This window comes from Neodiprion lecontei, chromosome 5 (assembly GCF_021901455.1).
Source record: "Neodiprion lecontei isolate iyNeoLeco1 chromosome 5, iyNeoLeco1.1, whole genome shotgun sequence".
In the NCBI taxonomy this organism is placed as follows: Eukaryota; Metazoa; Arthropoda; class Insecta; order Hymenoptera; family Diprionidae; genus Neodiprion; species Neodiprion lecontei.
The window spans coordinates 25,519,496-25,546,683 of record NC_060264.1 but is presented as its reverse complement, the minus strand read 5'-3'; the positions used below and the strand labels follow the sequence as shown (position 1 = coordinate 25,546,683).

Genomic DNA, 27,188 nt, shown 5'->3' with positions numbered 1-27,188 from the left:
AGTTTTTTTTACTATGATGAAATTTTGGTTATTACGATGAAATTTTTTTTTTCCCCGAGTGTAAGGAATCAGCTCCATTGCGGATGAGAAAGAAAACAAAACAAACGAGTAAAATAAAATAAAAAGACATAACGGACCGAGAGAGAGAGAGAAGAAACAGGAAAATTAGTCGGCTTGTAAATAAACATGCGCGTTTAATTTTTCCTTCTTCCTTTCACCAGAATCTGTAATATCTTTCGCGCCGCTAATGACGAGGGTTCGGAGTAAGAAAACACATGTAAATTCGCAGCAGCATCTTGGAGGGTGAAGTTGAGCGGGAGAGAGAGAGAGAGAGAGAGAGAGAGAGAGAGAGAGAGGGGGGGGGGGGAAACAGGGGCATAATTAGTGGTTGGAAAATTAAGCGGTTAATTTTACTCGCAATTAGGCAGGTTGATGCTAGTCAAAAGGCCATTTGCATTCTATATCGGACCAAAATGGCCAATTTACGTGTCTCACGTAATCTTTTGGTAAAGCCAGAATCAGTTTGTTTATTTTCCATGCCAACGAGCCCCCGGATTTGAGCTCGTGAGACCGTTAACATTTCTCAAATAACTGTGTATAATCCAGTCGCCATATTTTTTTTTCACTCTTCTCTAACGATGCATGTTTTTTTTTTTTTTTTTTAACGTGGAATTTGCCGTGGGTGAAAACGGTATCGGTGCAAGAATTTTTATGCGATGCTTTTCGAGGTGGGATTTAGGATTTTGTCATTTCATATCCTCCAACAGCAAACTATGTCCCATTCGCTACTGTAAAAATCATAATCGGTGCTCAATATTTGGTAACGACAAATCGAGTTTTCAACAAAGTTCGATCAATGATTTAAATAACAATATTGCGAATCGTTTGAAATTTACTTGTATTTTTTTTTACATGCTGAATACAAAACGTATGATCATTTTTCCTATTAAAAATGAAATCGACCGAAGCGCCCTTCGTAAATAATTTAAACAACTCGTTTTGCTTGATAAAAAAACGAGCCAAATCTGATGAAAATAAAAGACATAAAATATTAGCTTACGTTTATTTAACTTGCGATTAGCTAAGTTTCAGAGCATAACGTTATAAGTCATAAGCGTTTCTAAATTTTATCTACCGAGTTTCTAATGATTATACGCTTTTAGGAAAAATAAAATTTTTTTGTACACTGAAAGAAATTTTTAGTTCAGGTAGCCGCTCGGTCCTTAACTATTTTCACTTTTTACCACAATCGAAAAATATAGTTATAGGTAGAAAATGAAAATTAGTTTTCTAGCTGTTACCGGAAACTCTGGTATCCGTTACTGTTCTTTCTCATTACGATCACTGTTGCTATATTTTCTTGTAACTGTTGCGATAATTTAATGCTTGTGCGACGATAAATTGACTTTAAAGCCTTGTTTAACTGAAAACGTATAGTTAGCCTCACAAACTGATTTTGCGTTGCAATTATCGAAAAAGTATCGACGGTACCTCGTTTTTCATAATTCCAAAAATATTCAAACAGTTTTTTTTAACGATAATGTTTTACTGAATTTTTCTAGTTACTGTAACAAATGAAATTCTTCTCAGTGTATACACGAATAGTGTAATAACACAGTATTTTTAAAGTCATTCCTGTAAATTTGATAATGCTTCCGAATCTTCTTTACCAAAAAACTGCTATCTGAACGCCATTATTTTGAGCCCATAAAAGCTAGGAAAAATTACAAGCTCCAAAAAGGCGACGAAAAATGATCAAATGTTGTCTATAGTACGAAATATTTCGAATTATGTGTAGGAGCAGGAGTCGAGTTAAAAAATTTCAAGGTTGAGGTTAATGACGTATTCTGGGCAGACGCCTGCCGCCTGAAGGTCAATGCCTGATTATAAGCCAGACGTCTGCACTACAGCGTCGAGATAATATTGAAGATAGGGCCGAACCAACCCGTGAATTTTAAATCATCGCAATCGGTCTTTTGTCTATCTCCTGAAAGCTTTTGCTGCTGAGTTGAAAACGTATTTAGGTTCTGATGCATGGATTTCTGTTGTATACATGGAAAAATACGCCAATGCGCAGATGGAGTAGAACGAGAACAAGCCCTTCAAAACAATGTTCACATAACGCGAGCACGTTTTGCGCGTTACCGCGTGAATCTGCGAATGCGCATGCGCGGAGTGCTGAAAAAGACCACTTTTCAGTCCTAGGAGTGAAAAGGAATCGGACGCTACGCGAACCTTACCTCAATATTTTTCTTCGCTAAGAACACGTAACGTGCTCTTGTTATGTAAAGAATCTTGTGCAACAAGGATTGAACTGTTTTTTTCCCTTGCAAATTTGAAATTTTCGTCATCGACCCAAAAAGACCGAGTTTTCCTCCTCGTTGCACAATATACTATTTTTGCAGTACTCTTCATCACTGTACGAACCAATTTAATTACTGGAAATACTATCGAGTATGATAGAAATATTTTGTCGTTAAAATTCATACAGAAATACTGTGATTTCATATTATTGTAGGAACGAGTATTGCAGTTACACTTCGATTATCCCTAGATTCGTTTGTTTCATTGTAATTATGGATAAGGAATGAAGTAAATATATTGATTCCAAAAATCTCTCCGTGTACTAATGCGCGTGGGTTCAAAAATTTTTAGCCGAGGTCTTCTGTGTAACGAGGGTGTCTAACGATCTGAAATCCCTGGAAATTCTTAAATGCCATGAAATTCAATGCGACCCTTGAAAAGTCAGGAAATGTCATGAAATTTTACTAACGAGCCTGAACATTTTATATTTAGGTTAATTAGTAACTCAAATTTCAGCGATATTATATGAATTATTGATACTCGTTTGCATTCTTTTTAATTTTGAGTCTCGTGTATACATAGATCGATTTTTTTTTTTTTTGTTATGTACGGAACATATTGTTATATTTATTGCGTGTACTGCTAAAGTTTGTGTTCTAGTTGTGGATCTTTCGAAAGGTTATGAAAATATCCTTTATTTTGATTCTGAAAAAACCTTGAATTTCGTGATTTCCCGGTCACCGAAAAAAGTAGACACCCTGTACAAACTCTCAGAGAATTTTACAAAAATTTGCAATGGCTGTATCGTAGAATTAACTTACTATTTTAAACAATTACGTTCCTGAAGTTTGGAAATTTTACGTAACACGTGAGCTTATCGCAGTGTAAATATTTCGTTCGGGAACCTGCGTGCTCTCATACTAATTTAATTTATAATGTAGTTATAAAACTCCCACTTTCTAAAATCTGAAAAAATTTTAAACATCTTATAAAATTAAAAAAAATGTTGACACCTATTCAAATATGGAGATTTCATAACTCCAAAAGATGAATAAGGAAAATAAAAAGCAAAATTATGTAATTGTATGTAAACATTGTATAATTATTATTATTAAGAATGAACACTTAAAAATAAAATAGAATAACGATAATTTTGTATTTTTCTAATCTTCTTATTTATGTATCGAGGTTATGAAATCACCATCTTCCGATAGGTATCAAAAATGTTGTTATATTTCGTATGATTTTTCTGAATTTTTTCAAATTTTAGAAAGTGTGGTTCTTGTTTCAAGTTTTTAAATCATACTTTAGACACACTGGGTTGGAGAATACTTTTAAAAAATTGCGATTTCGTTTTTCGTCATGCACTTTCATACGGAAAATTATAAAGCCAATCTGAAACATTTACGTAGAATCTTGATTGAGATGCCGTGGAATGCCGCGTATGCATGAATGCACCGTTACATCGGCAGATGTATAATTTACGGCGTGTGGTGGTGGATGAACAGATTTGTGCGGCATTAGGATGGCCACGAATCGCACCAGTTCATCCGGACTAGTTTGAAATTGGATTCAAATCCCGGTGTGCTCGTGTAATTAGAGTACTTATGCGCTTAGCGATGCAGTTATATATATAGCGTATTTTAGCTTCACTCAACCAGAAAACGGAACTCGAGCCTTCGATTTTTTCTCTCTCCAATAATTGGTACGTCGTAGTGTAATTGACAAGGTGATATTTCTGTAAATTCTAGCTCTTCGTTCGAAAAACTAGCAAAATGTGATTTTATGAAATACAATTTTTTCTAAACTTTGAACTTTTCCAATATTCGTCACTAATAAACGGGAAATCCGAATGTGATTGATTTGTTATGCGATTATCCACGATTACTGGCAATTCAAGGTGGAATTTGAAGAGAGATTCTCAATTTTTTGTTTCCTTGCACAGTTTTGTCGTCTAAAGATCAAAAATCTGAATTTTATCGAAAGTGCCGAAATCGGTTCCAATGAAAATTTTTCAAGACAAAAACAGATATGCCTGGACTTCTACTTTCAGAGTTACACTTTTTGTATCGCACAACAATTTTACATATTTCTTACATGTTTTTTGCGTAGCTAAAAAATGCTTTCTTCTTCTTTGTGTCAATGTCAAATCCAGCAATTTTTCTTCATTTTTAATTTGATAGAAATCGTTATGGCAGTATTCGCGGGAATCCCGACGTTTTCCTCCTTGGATTTCTTTTGTACCCTCTCGAGTCAAAGAAGCGTCTCAAGATCGACAGTCAGCTGGTTCAGACTATGTTGTCTTTCCTGCTCCTTCCTTTCTTCCTTCTCTTATTCATCGTGATATTTTTCATTCTTCTTCAAATTAAGAATATGATTCCAGTTCTGTTTGAATGGAGCACGTGTTTGAACCTTGTATTTGGGAATTGTCATGAAGTCGATAAAACCCTGTCGTCCATGTCTTCATAAAAGGAAAACTTCATTTCTCGTTATGAATAAACAACCCGCCCGGATTTTCTGCGACTATCGATCTCGGCACGGTAAAAATATAGGTATAACGATTGTACATTAATTTTCTGGACGGTAAAATTCCTCAACAAGTTATCGTGAATCCCTAAGTTGATCCGAAATGACCAAAATCATTTACTACTATTGAAACCGAACAGCAGATTTTCCTAAATCAAGCTTTGGCATCGTTTTTGCGAGAGACTAACAGCTTCGTGAATTATCATTGGACACGTTTCAGAAGAATACGATGGTATAAATATACGAAACGTGAGATCTACAGTGAAACGAAAAGTCATTTCAATTTCGTCGAGAACATCATATGACCATAGATATAAGATTCAGCGACTCGATAAATTATTTCATGCAACCTGATCAACATTATCTCCCCGACAAAATTGATGGAATTTGAAATTAGGTCCAGGCATGAAAATACCGGACCAAATTAATCTGAAATAAAGTGACAAGACCTTCACCCCGTTTCATTATCAGAGCGGCTAATTGAGAAATGGATTGAAAGAATAACCGACTGACCCAGGGAAAAGTCAGAGGTGGAGGAACGAAGGCAGAGCGAACTTTTCTCCGCGTGCCGAGTTATTTGTAGCTTAAATTAAATTCGGAAATTCATCACGTCAACTTCCCACGTTCAGCGGGTGAGCTGGATTGGGTGGAATCGCTAAAACGGGGGCGGCTTCAGGGTTCGGTTCAACTTTTCCCAGTCGTCACTATCTTAATGGGCATCGTTAAGGCGTGCTTCGAGCTTAGCTTCGTAGATTATCATCGCGCCCTCTTCCCTCCTCTCTATTTTCCTCTCTCACTCTCGCGCGCAGTCCGTGAGTCTGCTTAAAGCTGCAAGAGCGAAGCTCTCAACCCCGTCAGTCTCGTTAAAACGAGCACTCAACTCTACACTGCACAACGCGATGAGATTTAATAAGAATCTTTTAAGATAAACGATGGATTTACTGCAGGGATCTGCGGGTTACGATGCTCGGGGGTTCGGTTTTTTTTAAATGGCCCGTTATTATTTTGCGAGAACGGCTTATTTTTTATCCTCATACTTCCAGTTTCAGATTTTATCACGGCATATTACGAACGATTCTTCATCTCCGTTCGAGCGGGATCGCCTTTGGCCAACTTTGACAAATTGGTAGGATACCCGGTTCAGACATGTCCTTATTATTTTCCGAAGACCTTTATTTTCCCTCAAATCAGTGGCTGAGTCACATATAAATCAACAGATGAACATTTTCTTTCTTTCACGTGGCACACTTCATTCAATGAAAGTTTCAAGTAACAGCCGTACAAGGATACAGAATATGGAAAATTTATCTCTTTTGATAAAACAGTGATATGGTCGATAAAACAGTGGCATAGTCGGTAAAACTGTGGCACAGTCGATAAAACATTTCATTTAAATTCTAGAAACGAATGTAATCTTGACAAAAAAAAAAACAGAAACGAGTCAGAAACGCAATCGTATGCTTTTTCTTCAACGCCAAGTTCTTCTTCCACTGGAATTCGTTTCGTTAATACGATACGGGTCTGTTTTCCTCGATCCAAACCAATCTGAGCTGCAAAGGAAGTTTACAATTGCAATACTGAGTTTTAACGATCAACCTGAAACCTCACGACCTTCTGGTCCTTTGACGGTAAACGTCGTCTTCAGTAACAGAGGGATGTAACCCTAAACTGCGAAGACGTACTTTCTCTTCGCACGAGGAAAAGAATGTGGAAATTGGTCGGATGATGACAATGGGCAGATCGTGCAATGCAGAGCAATTATAAAAATATTTCAGCTTCACCTAAGAGCAAATGTCAAGATTCCGATTGATAAAGTAATAATAATAATAATAAAGGTAATTTTCAGTGGTAGTTTAACATTTTATTTTCTAAACACCGTGATTTTTGTATTTCACTGCCCAAGTTTGCAAAAGAATTTATTTCAGTCCACAGCCGTCGTTATTATTATCATCATCAAATATCTCACGATCCATTGATTTGAATGCTTCATTCCTTTTATTTTAGGATCGTATAACTGGTCTGACTTGTGACTTGTACATATAACATATAATACCGCGAGATTGCTTTCATAACTTGATCCGAGCAGAACTTGACCTCTGCCGAAACTTTCTTTTCGCTTTCCAGATTTTCAGGTTAGCTGCGAAAAGTTTTCCCACCAGCATAAATTGGAGGATAATGGATCTCGAAATCCTTTTTCAATAGTTATATGAATTGTCCGTTTTCGTATCCTTCGAAACACGTGTGCTTCTAATATCTTCCTACGTAGTTTTTTTGACAGACAAAATTTATCTAATACGGTTCAATGGGAATTTTGTTTTCGTCTTCGGTAGGAGTTGAAGCCACTTTACAAAATCATACCTAACCTGACTGACGATTTTTATTAACGAAAAATGTTGAACAATTTTCAAAATAATACCAAGTATCCGTGGAAAAATTGAATCGACATTTGAGTCGGTACTAAATCGGAGAAATTTGTTTTAGCGAAGAATAAATTCTTACCAATTTTAGATTTACGCCGTTTTTTCCGAAGTTATAAAATTGAAACTGTCATTCGACGAGTGTCTTTTTTTCATTCTCCTTTCTGTTTCGCATAAACAGAAATGGAATGATTTTGATTCCAATCGAAATTCCTAGTAATGTATATTTTGAAGAATTATTGAATTACGAAAAAACGGGAGGCCCGTGAATTCTGCTGATGAATGTTGGGTTAAAAAATGGCCGTGAATTTATCGATTGTGATGTAATTTGTTTCTTATTCCTTTTTCATCCCTCTCGGAAATTCTAAACCTTGGAAACGCTCTCGCGTTCCGTTTAATTATCATTCAGATGCGGCTGCTTGAATTCCACCTTCGATCCTCGGTTTTTTATTCCTCGATTTTTCCCCACCGTTTCAAAGAAATTGGATGCCCGCGGTTAATTGATGTTCGATGAAGATTGCCAGTTCTCTAAGTCTTTGAGAACAGGGATTTATCGGGCTGCTCGCCACGTGCCGATACCTACAATGAAGTAGGAGGAGAAAAAAAAAAAAGACAGAGAAATGAAATAAAACGAAGAGAGAAAGCCCGCAGAGAAAGAAAACGTAAATCCTCATCGAAACCCGATGCCTATACGTGATTCGAGCCATTCAACTTCGAGCATCTTGCGTACACTGGTCCCCAAAAAGCACCTCAGTTGCACAAGCCTTGTATCAAGTACGTTGAAGTGAAAACTACCAAAAAAATGTACTCTTTAACTTACAATTAGTAGGTATCCAAAAACTGGAACCAATTTTCCAATGCTTAGGGCATCGTTCGTCAGTTTGGGTAAAAATTTTCTTTAGAAATTACACCGACATGATATTCTCGTAACGCTAATGAGATTCAGTATCGATTGATTATTTATATGTATGCCGTTATACGTTTACTCATTCGTCTGATGTAAACATAGATTACGTGAAACAATTAATTACACATTTTACACATGTTCACAATCAGGGTCATAAATCTAAAAATATACGAAAGCGTGAATATCGTTAAAATAATTATTAGCCAATTTTTCTTCCACTCTTATCGTGTATCATTATTTTTCCAGTTCGATCGATAAAACCGAGAAAATTTTTTCTGCCTCAACAATAAGATAGCCCGTGATTTTTTCAGATCAAGAAAAGACGAACTAATTTTTTGAAATATGATAATCGAATCTTGTGACGTCACGATTAATTACGCAATGAAATAAATGTGCTTGCAAATGAAATCGCTCGTAAAAATGTCGAAAAAGTCAACCTCACGAATACTCACCCATAATCCATCGATACTCCGATCGCAAAAATTGAGCTTTTTAAAAAACATGTTGTTTCGAATTTTGATAAGGAGTGTAAGGCGTACGATGTTTCGTGATAAATTAAATTCAATGCGCGTGTAAGCGTATAAAGTGTGAATTTTTTCCTCCGATCTTCACGTTTCACGCGAGCTGAGCATAATTCAATCGACATCGGAGCCGCAATTCGCGTACCAATAACGAACAAGTACAGCAGCTAGCGGTAGGTAATTTAATAGTTATCAGCATACAGCTGAAATTCGTTGATTAAACTAGTTTGCAACGCAGTCAGGCGACTTTGACGGCTTCTCGCTGAACCCCGTTAATTAGCGATGCTGCTTACTCGGTGGCTCTATTTCGAATATCGGTACGCGGTCTTCGGTGAATCGTCAATTAGTACGTCACAAACAAGCAAATAAACTCCAATGTACATTTATAGCTCGTGTACTCGGGTATACATATACGAATATCTATAGATAACGAATAAATCAGTGGACGACTTGTTGAGCTTCTGTTTTATGCAGTGTATAAAAATTGCACAGAATTGCTTGTCATTGATAGTCAAGTACAAATAAGGATGACAATACAGTTTGACAACAGGCGTTCGGTTATATAATTAACAAATTTTAATCACGGGGGCTTGCGTTCCATTCCATTAGTTTATTTATTTATTTTATTTTTTTTTTCTTTCTTTCTTTCTACTTTGTGTGATGTGAATTTTCGGATCAGCGCAAAAGAGTAAATCAGTCGTACAATGAAAAAATTACGACGATAGAAAATTTCAAAAAAAAAAAAAAAAAAAAACCTTGACTAAATTGTGTTACGTCGAATTTAATTGAAAGAATCGTCTGTTGTAAGTATTCTATGAAATGAAATTTGATATTCATTTTGTTGAATGAATTATCATGAGTCGATTTTATTCTAAATCAATTGTTTTCACCTAGTTCCAGAACTGAATTTTTTCTCAGCTGTTCAGTTAATCCCAAAATCATTAGTTGAAAAATCGTTGACACGGGTTAAGAATAACAAACTTATTCTTTGGTAGAGTTAAAAAAAAATGTAGAACATATTAAGTGAGATGTTGAAAATTTATTCGATGTAAGTTCTAGAGAATCGATTCATTCCATTTCTCAATTAATTCATTTGTTTGAGTCGGATAGACGAAACATTCCTGTGCAGTGGTTCGTCAGCAAACTGTATATAATTTTTCGAATAAAATAACGAGCTGAATTTTCGTCCGCAGAAACGAACTGAGCAGAAGTACGATATTTTTTTTTTTTCATGCAATGCGTCCGTCTCTTCTGAAAACAGAAGTATTTGGAAAAATTTTCTCTCTGAAAAGCAAAATATTTTTCACGATTTCATAATTTTTCTTTGTCTCCGTTCGTTTCGGTAATTCTTTCTAATCGGTAGATGGAAAATCGCACAATATTATAACCGAAGAGGCAAGAAGAATAGAAATAAATAAAATATAAAAGGTAAAATGTATTTAAAATGACATTTTCTCGTGTACTAATTAAGTTCAAATTGAACGAACGATCTCGTCTTAGAATGCAGCAGCTTTGCGATTATTAACCACAAGCACAGAAAAGGTAGTTGCACTATAATTACGCGAGCTTCTTCATTGCTGAAAGCTTCTTGCTCGACCTCCGCACTTTTTGATTGGAAAAATAATATTTCAAAAGTATGCCCGACCTCCTTGTCAAGCTTGCAGAAAATACCGACAAAGTTAAATTAATTATTTTACCTAGAAAAAATTTTAAGTCTATAACCTTGGCATCTTTTTCTATCTATATATTTTTACGACCACTCGAATCGTTGGTCAAAGCATCGTTTTTATTTGTCTACTTAATTTGGGTATTGAATATACACATCGAATGATACCCTACAACCCTCAAACCATCATCGAAACGCACCATGAATAACACATTTTTATTCGTATCAACTGATACGGTCACTTGCAGAGTCGTTAAAAACCGGTTTTTAAAATTCAGCAATTACGTAATATTCCGTGTTCGGATTATCGGTGGATTTCATAATTCCGGTTTGTTCCTGGTCTCGTCCTCCCCGGCTAATCGAGATTCCATTGTACTGCTATAAATGCGGGATTATTTGAGTAATAATTGTCACGATTTTATAACATTAGATCTCTTCTTCTTTCTTAGCAAAAAAATTTACAGATTCGTTACTGTTAAAAAAGTGGTCTGACTTCTCACGACGAACGGCATCCGTTGACCTCTTAAATTCAGGAAAGAGAGATTACAACGAATTTTAGTAGAAATAGTGAATAATTGTTAAAACACTCGCTATGTGTGTGAAAAAAAAAAATGAATCCCAAGTAGGTTAAAATATAGCTAAAAATCAGCGAAATCCCGTATTCTTGTGAATGAAATGATTTGAAAAATACGTATCTGGGGGAAATCCTTTTCGTGTAGGTCGAGAGCCTGATATTACTTTCCACCTTCTACGAAGAAGAAGTAGAAGTAAAAGGACCCTAACGATAACCACGCTGCTCTTATTACAAGCCCGGAATTTCCGGTTAAGTACAACGTCTTAGACAAAGAGCTGCTCGTGTTATTATGGTTTCCATGCTTGAACCACGGCTTATTAAAACATTCGAAGCGAGCGGTTATGCTGCCCTTTTATATTTATGTAAGACTCGACATTCGCCTTTTATTCAACGTGAAATTATTTTCTAACATCTGCGGTAACTGTTCGCTTGATTTATACATCAAACGAGTCCATGCCGAGCTGTTTAAATATTTTGCAAATTTTTTATTACGATTTATTGATAAACGTGAAGACCTTATCTCTGTATTTTATCAAAGATTACATTTCTCATAGCATTTTTATTCGAATTATTTTTCACTCTATTTTAATATTCTTTGAGGCAGTTATTAATCCACAATGTAATTTTCAGCTCTGCAAAGTCTAGAGAAATTTATTTCATAAGCGGATGTATAAGATTATTATTATTATTTTTTTTTTCACTTCTCCTCTCGTATATTGTACTGTTCTTTTACTTCCCTTTCAAACGTTCAATTCATGAAACTGAAGAATCAGTATTCATAACTTTTCTCAATTATATTTTTACGTTATTTACCATGAAAGAATTGATCTTGGCAAAATAAATTATCCATTGCGCTATATTCTTGTTGTTTATTCGACAGTGGACTGAAATTATTTGACATCATAAGATTCACGGATTTATATTTAATCTCTTTCTTGTTTTTTTGTATTTAGTTGATTTTTCATACTTTTTCGATGCACAGAAATTGAAGTTTTCCGAGTAGTAAAACGTACAGCGATTTGACCGTCAACTTGATTTCTCTATTCTGCCAGAAGAAGAAACATTGAATGGAAAATATTTCCAGCGTTAGTAAAATATAAAGAATCTAACTAATCATTTATAAATAACGAGGCAGTGTTCACGAAAATTCAGTATATCGTTTTAAATTTTTGACAACAATCGTATCAGAAAGTAAGTAAGAGATTTACGAAAAAATACAGTTATCAAATTAGAAATAAGAGTGGAAATAAAAGTGCTCATATTAATCGTTACGTGTAAAAATTACGACAGTTGTTAAGTGGAAGTATTTATTTCGAGCTTCTTAAATGATAAAGTTAATTGAGGGAGTCGTTCGAAAGTTCCAGCGAAGTTTGTAATCCCATCGCATACGTCAAGGTGAACGAGACCGAGTCGATGAAGGGTATTAAATATTCGGGAGAAATTTGAACCCGATATGTAGGTTATATATTCTTACATTTGGCGATGTAAACAGCACGTGATTGCGATGAAATGTTTAAGAAAATCCAGGAATAATTCGTCCCTGATTTTCAAAGAATTTCAAAATCGTAGTTCAGAGTCAATTGTTGCAAATAACGTCCGAATCTGGATCGGTTATGATGATAGAAACAATTATATATATATAACGTATTATATGCATGTATATATATATATTTCAAAATTTAACGAGAATCGTGACAATTTTTAAAACACAAACACGATTAAGATATAAATCAATGAATTTCGTTCTATTTCCAATCCAACCCTTTCATAACTCTTCCAATTCTAAGTCAGCTGAGATATTTCCTCGTTACAAATTATGGTCATAAAAAATATGGGAGAATATTTGGTAGGTTAAATTAATATTTTTTCTGAAATTCAATGACTCGTCGTTGATTGAAATTTTCAGTTCCAGAAGTTCAACATTTTTTCATCAATATACCTCAACACGTCACCAAATTTCCGTACCAATCGTCGAATAATTTTTTGAGAATATGCGTCGGGTGATAAAAATTAGTTTTCGACGTCAAGATAATTGTTTAATCCATTTTTCAATTTTTGATAAGAACGTGGGAAGGAAAAACGAACAGCAATAAATATGGAAGCTTATTTATTACTGATTTATCGACCGGTTCGGTAACTTTGATCATTGCGTGTTCCTTGGATCTTCGCTGTGCTGTTTTCTAACCGAAGAGGAAGGAATTGAACCGAAGGAGCCAAAGCTCTTGGTGCGGAAAACGGAAAGGAGGAGCACGAAAGCCAATCTCGATGGAGAGACGAAACTAATTGTAAGGAAGTGATAATTGAGTTTGGGGAACGACAATCGCCGGTATGAGAGTTCAATATTGCGAGGGGTAATTGGAAAGAAGAGAAAATTGAGGCGGCGGTGCGGAATTCGATTCGACTGATTTTGAAACTTGGTCTGGTTGTCAGAACCTTTTTATTGAACCTGTGCGGTGTGAAATACATCTTTTTTTATCATTCATTTTTTATCTCTCGGAGTTCTTACAAGTGCCGACGGACATCAGGAAATTAAGTATCAGCTACGACAAAAACATTTCAATACTTTCAGCTTGCAGCGGGAAAATAGACTTTGATTTTCAATACTTTTTTTGACGTAGGTTTAGAAGTGCAAGTTTTGGGTTTTAACACACATTGACACACAGTTAAGTAAAAGGTTTCAGGAAATTACATTTTTTTTTTTTTTTTTTTTTTGGAACATGTCAAGTGACAATGAACTGTTTTTCAAAACGGTGTGAAGCGAATCCGAAAATCTATTCGTCCGATTGTCTTGAAACTTGGACGGATCCTTAATAATACCATTTTTTAGAAAATTGCCGAATACTTTTGAAAAAGTTTGATTACTGTTAAAATGGTCACGCGGTGATAGAAAAATTCTTATTTTCGACGGTAATCGAATTGCAAAATAAATAAAAATTTTTCCAAATGATCCGGTCATTTCATGGAAAATGTTATAATCAAAGATTTATTTGAACTTCAAGACAACCGTACGAATAGATTTTGAGATCGATCCACGCTGTTTTGAAAAACATAGTTACAATTTTTTGTCAATTGATATTTTTCAATTTAGAATTACCTGAAAACGATAAAACCTTGTACTAACTGTGCGTAAAAATCTGGCCTTATCTTTCTAATACCCGAAAAAAACAAGTTTGAAAATCGGTTTGATTTATAGCCCAAGTTCTTAAATTTGCAAATGCTTAGAAGTTCTTCACATTCAATTATTTCGATGAATTATGGAAGTGTTCGAGAATTGAATTCTGTATCTCGTACTGAGATTGGGGTGAAATTTTTTCTTTTGATTCTTTGCAAATTCAAATTCTGTAACTGAATGTTGAATTTCGAAACTACTTGTACGTATGAAATTAGCAACTTTCATATACATATTTTTCGGCACCGATATCAAAGTTCGATTTAAACTATGAAAAAACCTCATGATACATTTAAAACAATTTCAACGCAACGAAATAAAACATCCCTAGTGAAATGCTCATAATTATACGCGTAAAATGTTTGCAAATCGAGGGGAAAAAAAAAAAGTCTCCAAGTCATCGATTACCTGGAAAATGATAGCAGGCAGAAAAATTTCCGTATTTTGTAGGAAATAAACAGGGGATTCCGTAGAAAAACGGCGTGAAGATGTTTCGTCTTATTTCGCTCGCCTCGCAAAATGCAGGAAGCGAGAAACAGCTATTTGCAAATAAGGTTTTCCCACGAAGCGTGAGCGTAATCCTTGCCAGTTTATTCGAGTTCCACCGTCTTCCGTACGTTTCCCGAAGCATTTTCGTTGGCTTTGGACTGCTGCAGAGGTTCGAACTTTCGAACGAGCCGAGTAATCCAGCCGCGAATCGACGATCCGAGAACCGGGAAAACGGAGAAGGGAAAAATGAAAATAAAAAAAAGAAAACTGCGCAACACCGGATGAAAGTCGGCTGCTGCACCCGCGGTGAAAAGCAACGAACCGATTCCTGCAGACTTTTGAATAAGCTCGGAAATGAAGGACGGGACTGTGGGGTGTTTATTTATTTTTTTTTTTTTGTTACCCTTTTTTCGTATCAATTTTTCACACGACGATTTTGTTCGGTGTCAGATTCGACCCTCGAAACGAGGATGGATGTGGGATTTTCGCTTTATCGCTGATAAAAATTCACAGGTGTTATGCCACGTATCACTGCTCGGCGAACAAAAGGGTTCGCATATTTTTATACACTCGTTATTTTTGACCGCTGTTTTTCGACACGGACGGATACGTTTCACCGCCGCGATTATTCACCGTCGGTCCGACGATCAACCTTGTGTTTTTTTTTTTTTTTTTTTTACTCCATTATAAATACGCAAATCCATTCTAAATCCAATAATTCAAAATCCATTATAAATAGTCGTCGGAATTTAGGAGCAGAGATGTCTCGTAATGAAAATGTGAAATTTTTAGAATTTGAGTGATTATGTTGACATATTTTATTCAGAGAAGGGAATATATCTGAGAAGCCGAAACACCTTCGAAACTCCTTTGAAATAATAGTAGGAATTTCAATTTTGGCAAAATTCAGACGGTAATGATGATACGGAATTGATGCACAAGCTCAGGAAGGTGAACTTTTAGCATAATTGAATGTTTTGACAAACGAAGTATAAAAAATTCAGACGTAAGAGTTTATATTGGAAGAATATTACGAGTTTTAGGTGTAGCGAATATTCATTATGCAGAAACGTTTCGGTATCGTTGGAGAGAATAAATTAATTTCTGAAGTTTTGCAGCCTTCCGATATTCTGTCCATTCTGCTTGGTGGGTTTCAGGATTTTTAACCTTTCGAGTCTTTGTTCAGTCCTTATTGACAAACTCAGACTAGTAAATTGTCGCAAAAGGCAGGAGTCCGACATTTGAAAAGTCGACTTTTTGATTGTTCGGAATTTTCGCAATTTAACTTCGTATTCTTGCCTGTTCTCAAAAAGAAATTTTTTTATAAATTAATCATAAGTTTTTTGCGTTGTCAATTTTTATTTCTTTAAAAGTGAAATTTCCGTATTCGCGATCCTTCCAAGTTTCAAACCGTCGTTAATTTGACTTTCGGGATTTCGTCTCGTCGACTTTTTGGTCGTCTTTCCCATCTTTTCCACCCCACACTTTTTTTTTTGTCTCAGCCGTCTAATCGTTTTCTCCTCATTCGATGCAACACGTGACTCGTAGTAAACCTCGTAGAATGTCCTCTAGAATTTGTCGCAGGGTGTTTACAAAAGCTGGAGTGCAGGAGAAGCCGGAGGGCGTCTCTCGTGCCGCTTCGGACTTTGAAGTCTCGTTGCGGTTCCCACCTACGAGCATATAAGTGCGATGTCTGAGAGCAGAGAAAGGGAGGAAAGGTGGTTCACCCAAAGGAGAGTACTAGTAAACCCGGCAACTAAGTTACCCGGGCTTGTCGACCAGTCAATATTTGTTCGGAAACTAATTTGTTCCCCGTCTGCTTACTCCCGGCAAACCCCTTCGATCTCGCACTCTTTCAACACCTATAATGCCGCTTTTCGTTAGTGTCACCTCACATCCATGCGACTTGTTTCGCCTTTCATTCAATTTCAAGGATTCCAAGGTATTTCAGGAAAATAATGAAGAAATTTATTACCGTCTTTGTATTATCGATCGTTTGGGTCGATCGCGCGCGAAAATTTCATAGAATCCGTGTTAATAACACGGATAATTTCTCAATCGTAATTGGTCGATCACTACCAATCTCCGATACGACGTTTGTCAAGACCTTGGAGTATTTTCGCGTTTACACGACAACCGTCAGAATCGTCGTGAAGTAGCGTTAAGACCTAAGAATCGTTGTAACATCTACAGTAAAGGCTTTCAAATCTGACGAGGTACCGTCAAATACTGCGGAGCTTAAATTTCACGAATCTTTGGAAGTCTTCGAAATCTCGTACAAATCTTTTGAAATCCGTCAGACCTGGAGGTCCGAGGAACTCGGAATCTAATTACGTTTGCAGATACTTCAAAGAAGTTTTTACAGTACCGAAACTGTGATTGTAATCTTTAAAAATTTCGGAAATTTTCATTCCGACAGAAAAATATACCTTAAGCTCATCCTGAAATTCTGAACCTTTGATCATCTGTTTTTTCTCACTTATACACGTATGAAAATAATCGTCTTCAGTTTGACGGCAATTTTTAAAGTTTTTTTGCCAAAAATCTACATTTCTGTAGTATAAATTTTTTTAGTTTACGGTTATCCTTTTAGTTTCGTTCTCAGCTCGAGTTTTTCTTTTCAAATGATTTAACAGAGAGATTGGAACCCGGGCACTAATTGCTTGGCGTAACTTCTGAGTGAATACTCGTGCAGGTCGACCGCACGAAGTCAGCCAAGCTTTTCAGGGCTTTCTAAACGGTGGAAGCAATTATTCTTTTTACTCCGCAGAGAACAAACAGATTCCCGTCTCTTTCACGCCTCAACGATTCACGTTTCCCTATTATTTTCTTTCCAAATGCTTTCGTTTTGTTGTTGTTGTTGAGATTTTATTCACCTCGTTCACTGCAACAGCAAAGTTCATTTCATACGTGGATTTTACTCCATTTCCTAACGTGATTGCTCGCCAACTAAAAACGCGAAGCACTTGGAAATAAGTTTTTTTTTCTCACTCATAACGACGTGATAATCTTGGCGTATGTAACTATTTAAACTAATTGACAACAAAAATCTTTCCTATACATATACATGATATTCTTGCTCGAGGATGCAAAATCTGTCTTATTCTCATATTTTTCATTTTCTGTGAAAATATGTTGACGATATGATTCATTCGGCAATTTTTCATTCTACTACCGAAAATAATAATAATAAAAAAAAAAAAAACAAACAAACAACGACCAAAATCTTGAAGAATTGTTACACGGAAGATATTTATAAGGAACAAATTTCTTGATATTGACAAGCAGTCAACAATTACTGAAGAAGTAGTTGTACAAACAGGTTGAAAAGTGTTTGCGATTTATAAATTATAAGACCTAAGTACTCGAGAGAACTCTCGGGTATTAATAAATCATAACAAATTAGCCTGAAGAAATGTTTGGGCACCGTTAAGTCGTAATTGATCTGCCTGAGAAAACTCTTGAATATAATTGCACGAAGACGACAAGACGAAGTTGAAATTCGTATCCTTGACGCAACTAAATGTGAATGTTATAAATTCAGTTGTTTCAAATATCTGAAACACAGTTCAAATTCGTTCACTTTTGATGCGATTCTTGATCGAATGTATGCTAGTAGATGCATAATTAATTCGTTATATTCCGACGATTTTATTTTCCAGCTCTAAACTGATATTTGTCTGTTCCAGATGATCGGGCATTCATTGTTGTCCAGTTGTTCGGAGCCAAAGGTGAATTCGGTAACTGATCAAAATGACCGTAAAATCGACTTACGCGTATCCAATTATACAGTTAAACGCACGCATCTGTTTAAAGTAAATTATCTTTCAGCGTGATTAAAGGTCTGTACTAATGAAAAAAAATGTTAATAATCGTAATTATTTCAATCACATACTTGTGTAATAGTGTGCAGCAAATATAATCGTGTAATTTAAATCGTGTTGTATAACATATGCATCGTCAAAAAGGTGATGCCGAAGAGGAAAAATAATATTATATACCTTTATATTTCTAAATGAAAATTTTTTTTATCGTAAAAGAAAAGAAGAATACTTTTCGTAAATTTGTGGAGTCATTATACGCGTTTGTACTTTTACACAGCTTAAACGGCAAAAAACTAATTAAAAAAAAATTAAACTCGCGGCAAATTGAATCACGTGCTAATAACCGTAAATTCGACGCTTAAGACGAGGAAAAAATGTCATTGGGCAAAATCACCGGCTCGATTTTTGTCTCGAATTGATCGTAAATCCCAAGCTTAACCACTGGAGGAATTATTGAAAAAATGAAAGAATTAAAACCGACTGAAATGGCAACGACAATCAAACAGTTGTGAATAAAACGGAACCGTCGAGGCTCGGCTCAACAGAGATGATAAATACTAGCCACTGACATGACGCAAATTTAACGGAAATAGGTCAGAGGCAATACGAATGCACGTCGAAAAGCTCACCCGCGTAAATTGAATCTCGCGGGTCTAAATCAGGCACGGAATAAGAAGAGGTTTGGAAAAAATCTACAGGGTAATTAAAGAAGAAAGGAAAAAAAGGAAGCTCCGAAATGAGCTTTTTCAACTCGCTCCAGCAGTACGTCAGCGACAGCGTCGCCAGCTTAAGCTTGAGCCCAAAGAGATTCTCCTTCAGTCGCGAGGATTCCACTCAGGGTGGTGGACCTGGGCGAAGTGGATCGACGGGCTGCGTCACGTCCACCACGAACACCAACACCGTCACTCAGCCGACGATTCCCCATGGATTTCCAAAGGTGAGGGAAAACGCGTCGCCCCCGTTATTTCAAGGCCACGCACGCCTTTATTTTCCCTTTGCCCTCTTCGCTATTCGGTTTCTTTATTCTCTTTTCATTCTTGTTTCCTTTTCTTTTTCTTTCTTTTTTATTTTTTCTCTCTCTTTTTTTTTTACATTATTACTCTTCCAACTTCACTTACCGTGACTCGTATACCTTCGAACTACTCTTCGCCTCTTCTGGCAATCCGGATATCCGCCCACTTCAATATCCAGTTCGCGAGGTGCGGAGCCTCTCAAATTTTCATCTTCACGATAAACGCTTCGGAGCAGCCAAGCTGCGAAATTCTTGTCTTTCTGTATTTTTTTTTTTTTTTTCTTTTTTTTCTTCCACCTTCTTTTTTACGCCTGACGGCGTTCCTTAACCTCTCGCAAAAAAATATTGAAATTTTCTAAACGAGGCGATGAGCGTTGGTAGATTACTCTGTATTCTTAGCATCAGTTCCACTCTCTACCCGCTCCAGTTTCACTTTAGAGGGAGGGCGGACTGATATAGGTGAATTTTTTCACCCAGCGGATCCTGATTATGGCATCGTAAAAAAAAATTGGCGCCTACACATGCTGTGCCACCTGAGTGCTTTTTATGGGAAGGTGGGAGTTTTTTTTATCAACACTTTCAAACTCTTGTGCGAGATGATGAAAGAATGAAAACGTTGACGAAGATAGCGAGTTCAGTGGGTGAATGTCAATTTATTAACATCAGGTTCAAACTAAGAATCACATTATGTGTTTCGGAATTGGATAAGATATTTCGTATCGATTATCACTAAATTTGACATACTAAAATACGAATTCACGTCCAAGTACACAAAAAATAGAAAATGCTATAGATAGATTAGTACATGAATTGTGTCATTTGTAAAATAGTTTCAACTCTGGTGACACGAAGAGCAATACACGAAGATCTTAAAATTTCAAAATCTTCGACCATGGGGATCAACTCAACCCAAACTTTTATTTACCATGGTTATCAGGGTGGTTCTGGAAAGGGTCATTTTTTAATTTCGATCAGTTCAACACCCAAATCGGCTTGAAATAATTCAAAAATAATGACCTGATTTTTTCAGATTTTCATCTCCACTCTAACCTGTTCTCCATTTAACCCTTTCACAGGTATATCGATTCTACCGAACAGATTTCGATAAAATTTGGTATCAGGGAGTTCTTGGGGTCGCTGATTACCAAACTGAACTCGAAATTTGAAAATTCAAAATAGCGGATCGAACATGGTTGGTCAAAACCTCAAAAGTCACTTGATGTTGCTATATTGAATCCACCATTTTGAATATTGTAATTTTGAGTTCAGATTCGTAATCGTCGACCCAAGAAACCCTCCTGTATCAAGTCCTGTGCTCCTGGAATGGTCAAGTGGAGAAATCTAACCTCTTGTGGGCACGGATTAGCGTTGGAATAAAAAGTGAAAAAATGAGAGAAGTATTTTGGGATTATTTGGTACCAATTTGGCGGGGGTGAGCTGGTCGAAATTGAAAATTGACCTTTTCAAGGACCACTGTAATGGTTATACACTTAATGCAACAAGTGGCACTCAATTGGTAACTTGGCGGTTAGACCCAACTACGAATTGTTCAGACAGCGCACGTCGGAGAACAAGGACTCGATTCTCATCCCTCGCGTCCTTTTTCCGATGAAATTGAGAGAGTGGCTCTTTTTCAGGTCGTTCCTCCCCCGGGTACGGTCACCTCGCCACACGCGCGTTCTTTGTCGACGCGTCGGCAAACGCTGGATTGCACTTCAGGCTCAGGGCTCACCGTGCATCCCAACTCCGTGGGAGGGAGCATATCTCCTCGACGAGTTGGTTCCTTCAGACGAAACGTCGCCCCGACGGACCGTCCGCCGCTCACTTTCTGTCGCAGGAGGCCATCGTGGCCGGAATTCGACATCCAAGCAACCTCCGAGTGAGTATTCGCAACTTTTGTATCGAAGCACGCGATCTGGTGATTTTTTCAGGAATCCATCGTGCAATCTTGACATGACACTTGTCAGTCGGTTTATTTCAATGACAAAAAATTGAACTACTTTATTGGGGTGAATTTTTATACGCGAGTGATGTGCGACGTTTGACGTGATCGATATTGCTTTAATTGTAAGAGGAGCTTGAGTCTTGAGTCTCACTTCTTATACACCACGTGACGAGTACGATTACTGCGCCACCATAGGTCACAAGCTAGAATATATATCTAAGAGATGTGAAAAACAGTGGAGAAACTTTGTTCAGAAGTAAATTTGGTGTTTTTATTGACGGGTTAAAAATTCATCCCTAAAATGTAGGTCGATGTTTTATCAATGAAGCAATCGCAAACCAGTTGAAATTTCACTTTGGTAATTTGTTCGGTCATGCGGTACACGCTCACCCAACGTCGGCGAGCGAAGGCTTCGCCACCTGGAGGTAGCGTCTCTAAACACTACTGCGACCGCTAAGTGGCGTCGAGGGCCGTGATTCGTCGATAATTCAACTACCCTTAATTTAAGAATTGTTGAAGTCTCAACCTTCTTGCTTGAAGTACCGCATTACAATTTCCAACAAGTACACCTGATTTAGACAATCTATGGCATGTAATGGAAAGTAAAGTCTACGCGATAGCAGATATTCGTCCAACCTAACCTTTGAAGTTATTTTTTATGAAGCCTCAAGTATATTTCATGTCAGCCAAAGCTGGTGACACTGAAAACGGTTTAATACATAAAGTTCAAAAGCATCCGGAGATGTTAAGAGCTGGGCATGTACCGATGACAGGATATTAAGTTTACTCTCTGATAAAGATAAATTTTCAGGGGGTTATAGTTGGTTAAATATTAATTTTGAGCGTTACTGTACTTTGTATACTTGTTGTATGTCTATATTACCAGGAAATTTCAGGAATATTGTAAACAAGTCGCGTGAAGTGAAATCATTCTCAAAAACAAGCATTCTCTTATCATCTACGCTTTCAAAATGTTATTGATATTTGTCGCGTTTTTCGTTTCGGGTGATGGAAATTTTCTCAAAACTCGTCAGTTTCCATACAAACTTCCACTATGATCAAGAAACTTTATCCTTACGTAATCTTGACAATTCGTGGATTATGAAACATGAGATTTCACACATCAGTTCGCCACGAGCATGGTGGACCATTGGTATATATTTCAAACGAACAGCTATAGTTTTGTTGCCTCACGAATACTGTTCTGAAAATCAGAAATCTGTCTTGAAGTTGGAGATGAAGAGTTCCGGGAGAAAGTTGTCGGTGCATAAATAACACCGACACCGGCTTTCCAAGCTTGTATCTGCATGATACATTGCGAAAAGAAAGTTTACCGCTCTATATTGGGGGGTGAAAAAGCGCGTTTAAGGCCCTCGGCGTGGGCGGAAATGGTTAAAAATTTGCTGTACGATATAAGGCGTCATGAAAAGGGAGACTCGAAGGTGAAAAGAAGCGAAATAAAGGTAGTGCAGGGGAGAGGTTCAGCGGAGAACCACGTGCGATGACATTAGCCCCTGAGAAAGGGGGTGCGGTGATAAATGGACGGCTTCTCGGGAGAGCGTCGGTAGACAACGCTTCGTGAATACTGAAGGAAGAAGGTCCGAGAGTGACTGCCAGGTCTTTGGTGGCGCCGCGGACAAAGCTCAGGCCGGGAGCAGATACCCTTAGCCTTGGTATAACCCTCGAATCCTGTCTTTCCTGCCGCAACTTCCGCCGCGAAAACCTCAATCAGTTAAGTGCGCTCTCTGGACTATTACCTCCGTTTGACGAAACGATCTGCTTTTGTCTCTCTTTATCATTTCTCTAGGCGAGCAATCCCGAGGCACCTTAACCCCTAGGTCAGGTCAAGTTGGGAGAAACACTTTCCGCGTCGCAGTCGTTGATGAAGTGTTCGATCGACAGTCTGAATAAAAAAGTATTCTTGTACGAGACTGTAAGCCTGATTTATACCCTCTAAATGTAAATGCCGTATCTCGAGTAAGCATCGCTATCTCGGTTTAATGCCATGTTTCAAGGGAAATTCCTGGGGAATTGGCCACAAATTCCAGACTATGGGATGTCACTTTGGAACTGTTGCCTTGGTAGTCAAAATGGAATTAACTATTAATTCGATGTATACAAGTGTTTTATCGTAAAACAACGTCCATGTGGTTTTGAAGTCGGTCACATCGTACAGTAGAGTACATAGATCGTAGTAAGGATTTTGGAGCTCATCATCAAATGGCCAAATCCATGTCCTGAATGAATTTGAAATTACTCCTACACGTCATTACAGAAGCCATAACTATTTCTCAATGCAATAAGTTACAACACGGGCTTACGTGACAGCAATTTTTTCACTTCTAGCTTGAGTAACAGCCAACTTGTCAGCTGTCGATACTGAAATATCTTCTTGAATGGTGTGGTGAAATAAGTTTCCCTTGTTGTTACAACTTGAGATCGCCAGTTTTATGACATTCGACTCGATCGTGAAAATTAACAACGTTTACAGTTTTAACGACGAGTACATCGGTCCGTAACCCAAATCCGAAAAAAACTAACCACGTTTCGTTCAGAGGCTCGAAACGTAATTGTCTGAGGAATTGTGTACAGTCGGAAAACGGAAGCAGAAAATAATTATTAATACGACATAAAGAGACTCCTTGTCACCCGGTGAGAGCAAATGTGCACATTTCGAGCATTTTGTGCGAGGTATAAACTTTTCCATGACTTACACGACGTATGCCACCCACGGCACGTTGTCCTCACGCGAGACTGTCGTATCGTAAATAAATGAAATGTCTTTCTACCCGAGACAGGAAAATTTAACTGACGTTTAGTCACAACAGTGTTCGCGACTTTTCCAACCAATAGGTTCGCACTGAGAAATTCACCAAAATAAGTGAGAAGCAGTTTGCTTTCCGAGTCAAGTGGTTTGTACTCGCACGATAAATCTTTAGCTAAAATTATACAGGAGCTAGACCGATTTCTTATTATCGAAAATATGGGTACAAGGGAACTATTCTTGCACAGTAAAGCATCGATTTGAGCCTGAAATGGCTGAGTCGTAGACTTGTGAAAATGACGTTATGAGAGGCCTCGATTAACTACCGTCACTCGAGAGCCAATCAGTCATGCGATATCGACATAAAATTTTAATGGTCTACCTGCTTGGAATATGTCTTCTTTTACGATACAACCAAAGTATCGAAGCGATTCGCTACCAGATAGCGATATGTCGATTGAAACTCAATGTGAAAAACTACAATGCTTCAGCTTTTATTTCTTTCGGCTTATTAATTGACATCCGAATTTAGTCAATTCCTCGAACATTTGAATGAAGCAAATCGCTCGCCCTTTATCTCAGATTTCGGGGGTCAAACTTGATACCATTTGGATCGAAAGCTCACTTATCGGCTTCTCGAGAATTTATTTTTATCTGCGAATTGGTAAGCTTGACTTTTTGAAAATTATCAGAGCGATTATACATGTATGCTTAGAGATTTTTCAATTGTGAGTTACTTTCGCTGTAAAAAGAACAGTTCAGTTCCCTAGCGTCAGGCCAGGAATAATTTTTATGCCAAACAATCGTTGGAATTCCTACTTTTTTATTGACAAGAATAAATTAAATACGGAATCGGGATTAGCTCTAAAAGCATCAAAATTTTTTTTTTGCCAATCTCAACGCTAAAAATTTGCATTTACAAATGAATTAACGTTAACAGAGACACCGCGAAGACACTTTGCTGCTGGCAATGAAGACTTGTAAAATTGGTGCTTCATTGTACGACTACCTTTTGCTACGGGGTATATTAAATATACAGTGAGTTCTGGGTACAGATTCTGTTACTGACACTTCATATAGTCAAGGCACAAAACCTAACTATTTGATTTTATCAATCATTTCTGGACAACAAAATGATCCGATGACCGATAAAGTCAGTCAATTGCAGTGGGGTCACCCTTCTACATTCGAATGTTCTAGAAAAAGGTTTGTGTCTTGGCTAAATTGAGTGTCGGTACCGGAATTTTTGATCCAAAACCGGTTTTATCGATCGTTAAATCATTTCTGGACAACGAAATAATTCTGCGATCGATAAAGTTAGTCAGTCAGAGTAGGGATACCCTTCGATCTTGAAATATTCTAGAAAAGGGTTTGTGTCTTGGATAAAATAAGTGTCGGTAACGGAACCTGTATCCAAAACCGGTTTTATCGATCATTGAATCATTTCTGGACAAAGAAATAATTCTGTGATCGATAAAATCAGTCAGTCAGAGTGGGGATGCTCTCTGACCCTTGAATATTGTAGCAAAGGGTGTGTGTCTTGGCTAATCGTGAATTGAACATCGGTAACGGAACCTGTATCCAGAAACGGCTGTGTATATCTACTTTGCGGCGTCATAACACGGGCATATTGAAGGCTGGGGATTAATTAACTTTTAACCGCCCCTTCCTCGGGGAGCGACATGGCTTGGTGCTTGCCAAAACGGGTCCGTACATAGTTATACAATATCGGTGGAAAGTCGAAGCGGCGTAGCGAAGCGTTCTCGCAGCATTTGCGGATGAGGGACTCGGGGGCGGCTGTGACAAGGAACGTAATTCACGACCGCAGTATCGATTAAATGCAAGTGTACGTCGCTGGATGTGGTGCAGGGCGTTGTTTACACAGTTAATGAAATCCACCCTGTGCACAGCGGCTGCACACCGCCGATATCGATTTCAATCACCGGTTAAATCGACGAAAAATTTATCAAGCGCTTTTTTTTTTTATGTACTCGCGTTCCGCAAGCCTGGCTGCGTGCAACGCCTTTCCTCGTTGACTTTCGCCGCAAGCTACATCCGCGAACTACTAGTAATAACAGTTTACGCTCGGCCTTAGAGCGCTCTACTTGCAATCAGGTACATACCTACACGGCGCACAAGCCACGCTTTGGAACAGGAGCCCCACATCGTTAACGCGAGCAATGGTAGCCATGGAAACCAATCGCTTGGTGCGAAACGGAAATTTTCAACCCCAAAGCGATAATAATCGCGGCTGCACAGCGATCATCGTTACGTATAACGTTATAATTGATTGTACAATCGGACAAGTTTTGAACAAATTGTATAATTTTGTTTTTCTATCGTCATTCGATGCCTGCGAATATACCGTGAGTAAAAAAATACGTCAAAGGAATTGGATTTCGTTGTAAAAAGTCTAATATTTTCCCATGTATCGAGCACTGGAATGCAGCTCACGTATCTCGGCCATTCGTTGCCCATATCGAGGAAAAAATTGGCTATTAAACCAGAAAACCGCTGTCGACGATCTACACCAAATAACATATACATTCGGATTCTTATAACCGTCTCAGTAAATAAGGTGCATTATATTTTCCCAGTGCAGCATACGAATGATCGAATTTCATATTCGGCAGAAGACTGTCGAATTGAAGACTTTTTCTTACGACTTTTCACGTAATATTTGTCAGGAGAGGCGTAACTGCATAAATCAAACGAACAGTCAACAGTAAAATTTGATCAATACATTATTACATCGTACTTGACGTTTATATTTTTACTTGGTACTAAAAATTTTTGCAGGCATGGTTATACAAGAATCGAGACGTTTGTTCGACTTGAAGGTTACAAGCTGACGATACCGTCACAGCATTACGTCAGGTTATCCGATATTAGATAAGAGCTTCTTTACGGCTGGACGATAGACGTAACATTTATATTTTCGTGCCATTCCTGCCCGATCTCTTTAACTTGATACTCAGCTTCGTATTTCACCTCGCTCACGTTTTTCCGCTTCCGTAATAACTCCGGCGTTAAAGTCGCCTCGTGCTAATGATCCACGAAAAGATCTGTT

General features: G+C 37.5%; 1 protein-coding gene across 4 annotated transcripts in view; it reads left to right on the top strand.

The window, feature by feature from the left end:
* The window catches only part of LOC107222215 (BAI1-associated protein 3), a 110,898-nt gene that overhangs the window by 15,278 nt on the left and 68,432 nt on the right, over window positions 1-27,188 (top strand). For 3 of the 4 annotated variants that reach the window (XM_046740142.1, XM_015661485.2, XM_046740139.1), the window contains exons 2-3: window positions 18,263-19,334; window positions 21,047-21,288. In XM_046740142.1, the coding sequence (XP_046596098.1) occupies window positions 19,134-19,334; window positions 21,047-21,288 (443 nt within the window). In that variant the 5' untranslated portion in view covers window positions 18,263-19,133. Of the gene's footprint in view, window positions 1-13,183; window positions 13,201-18,262; window positions 19,335-21,046; window positions 21,289-27,188 lie in introns of those variants that run through there. The other variant, XM_046740140.1, reaches the window with a different exon arrangement.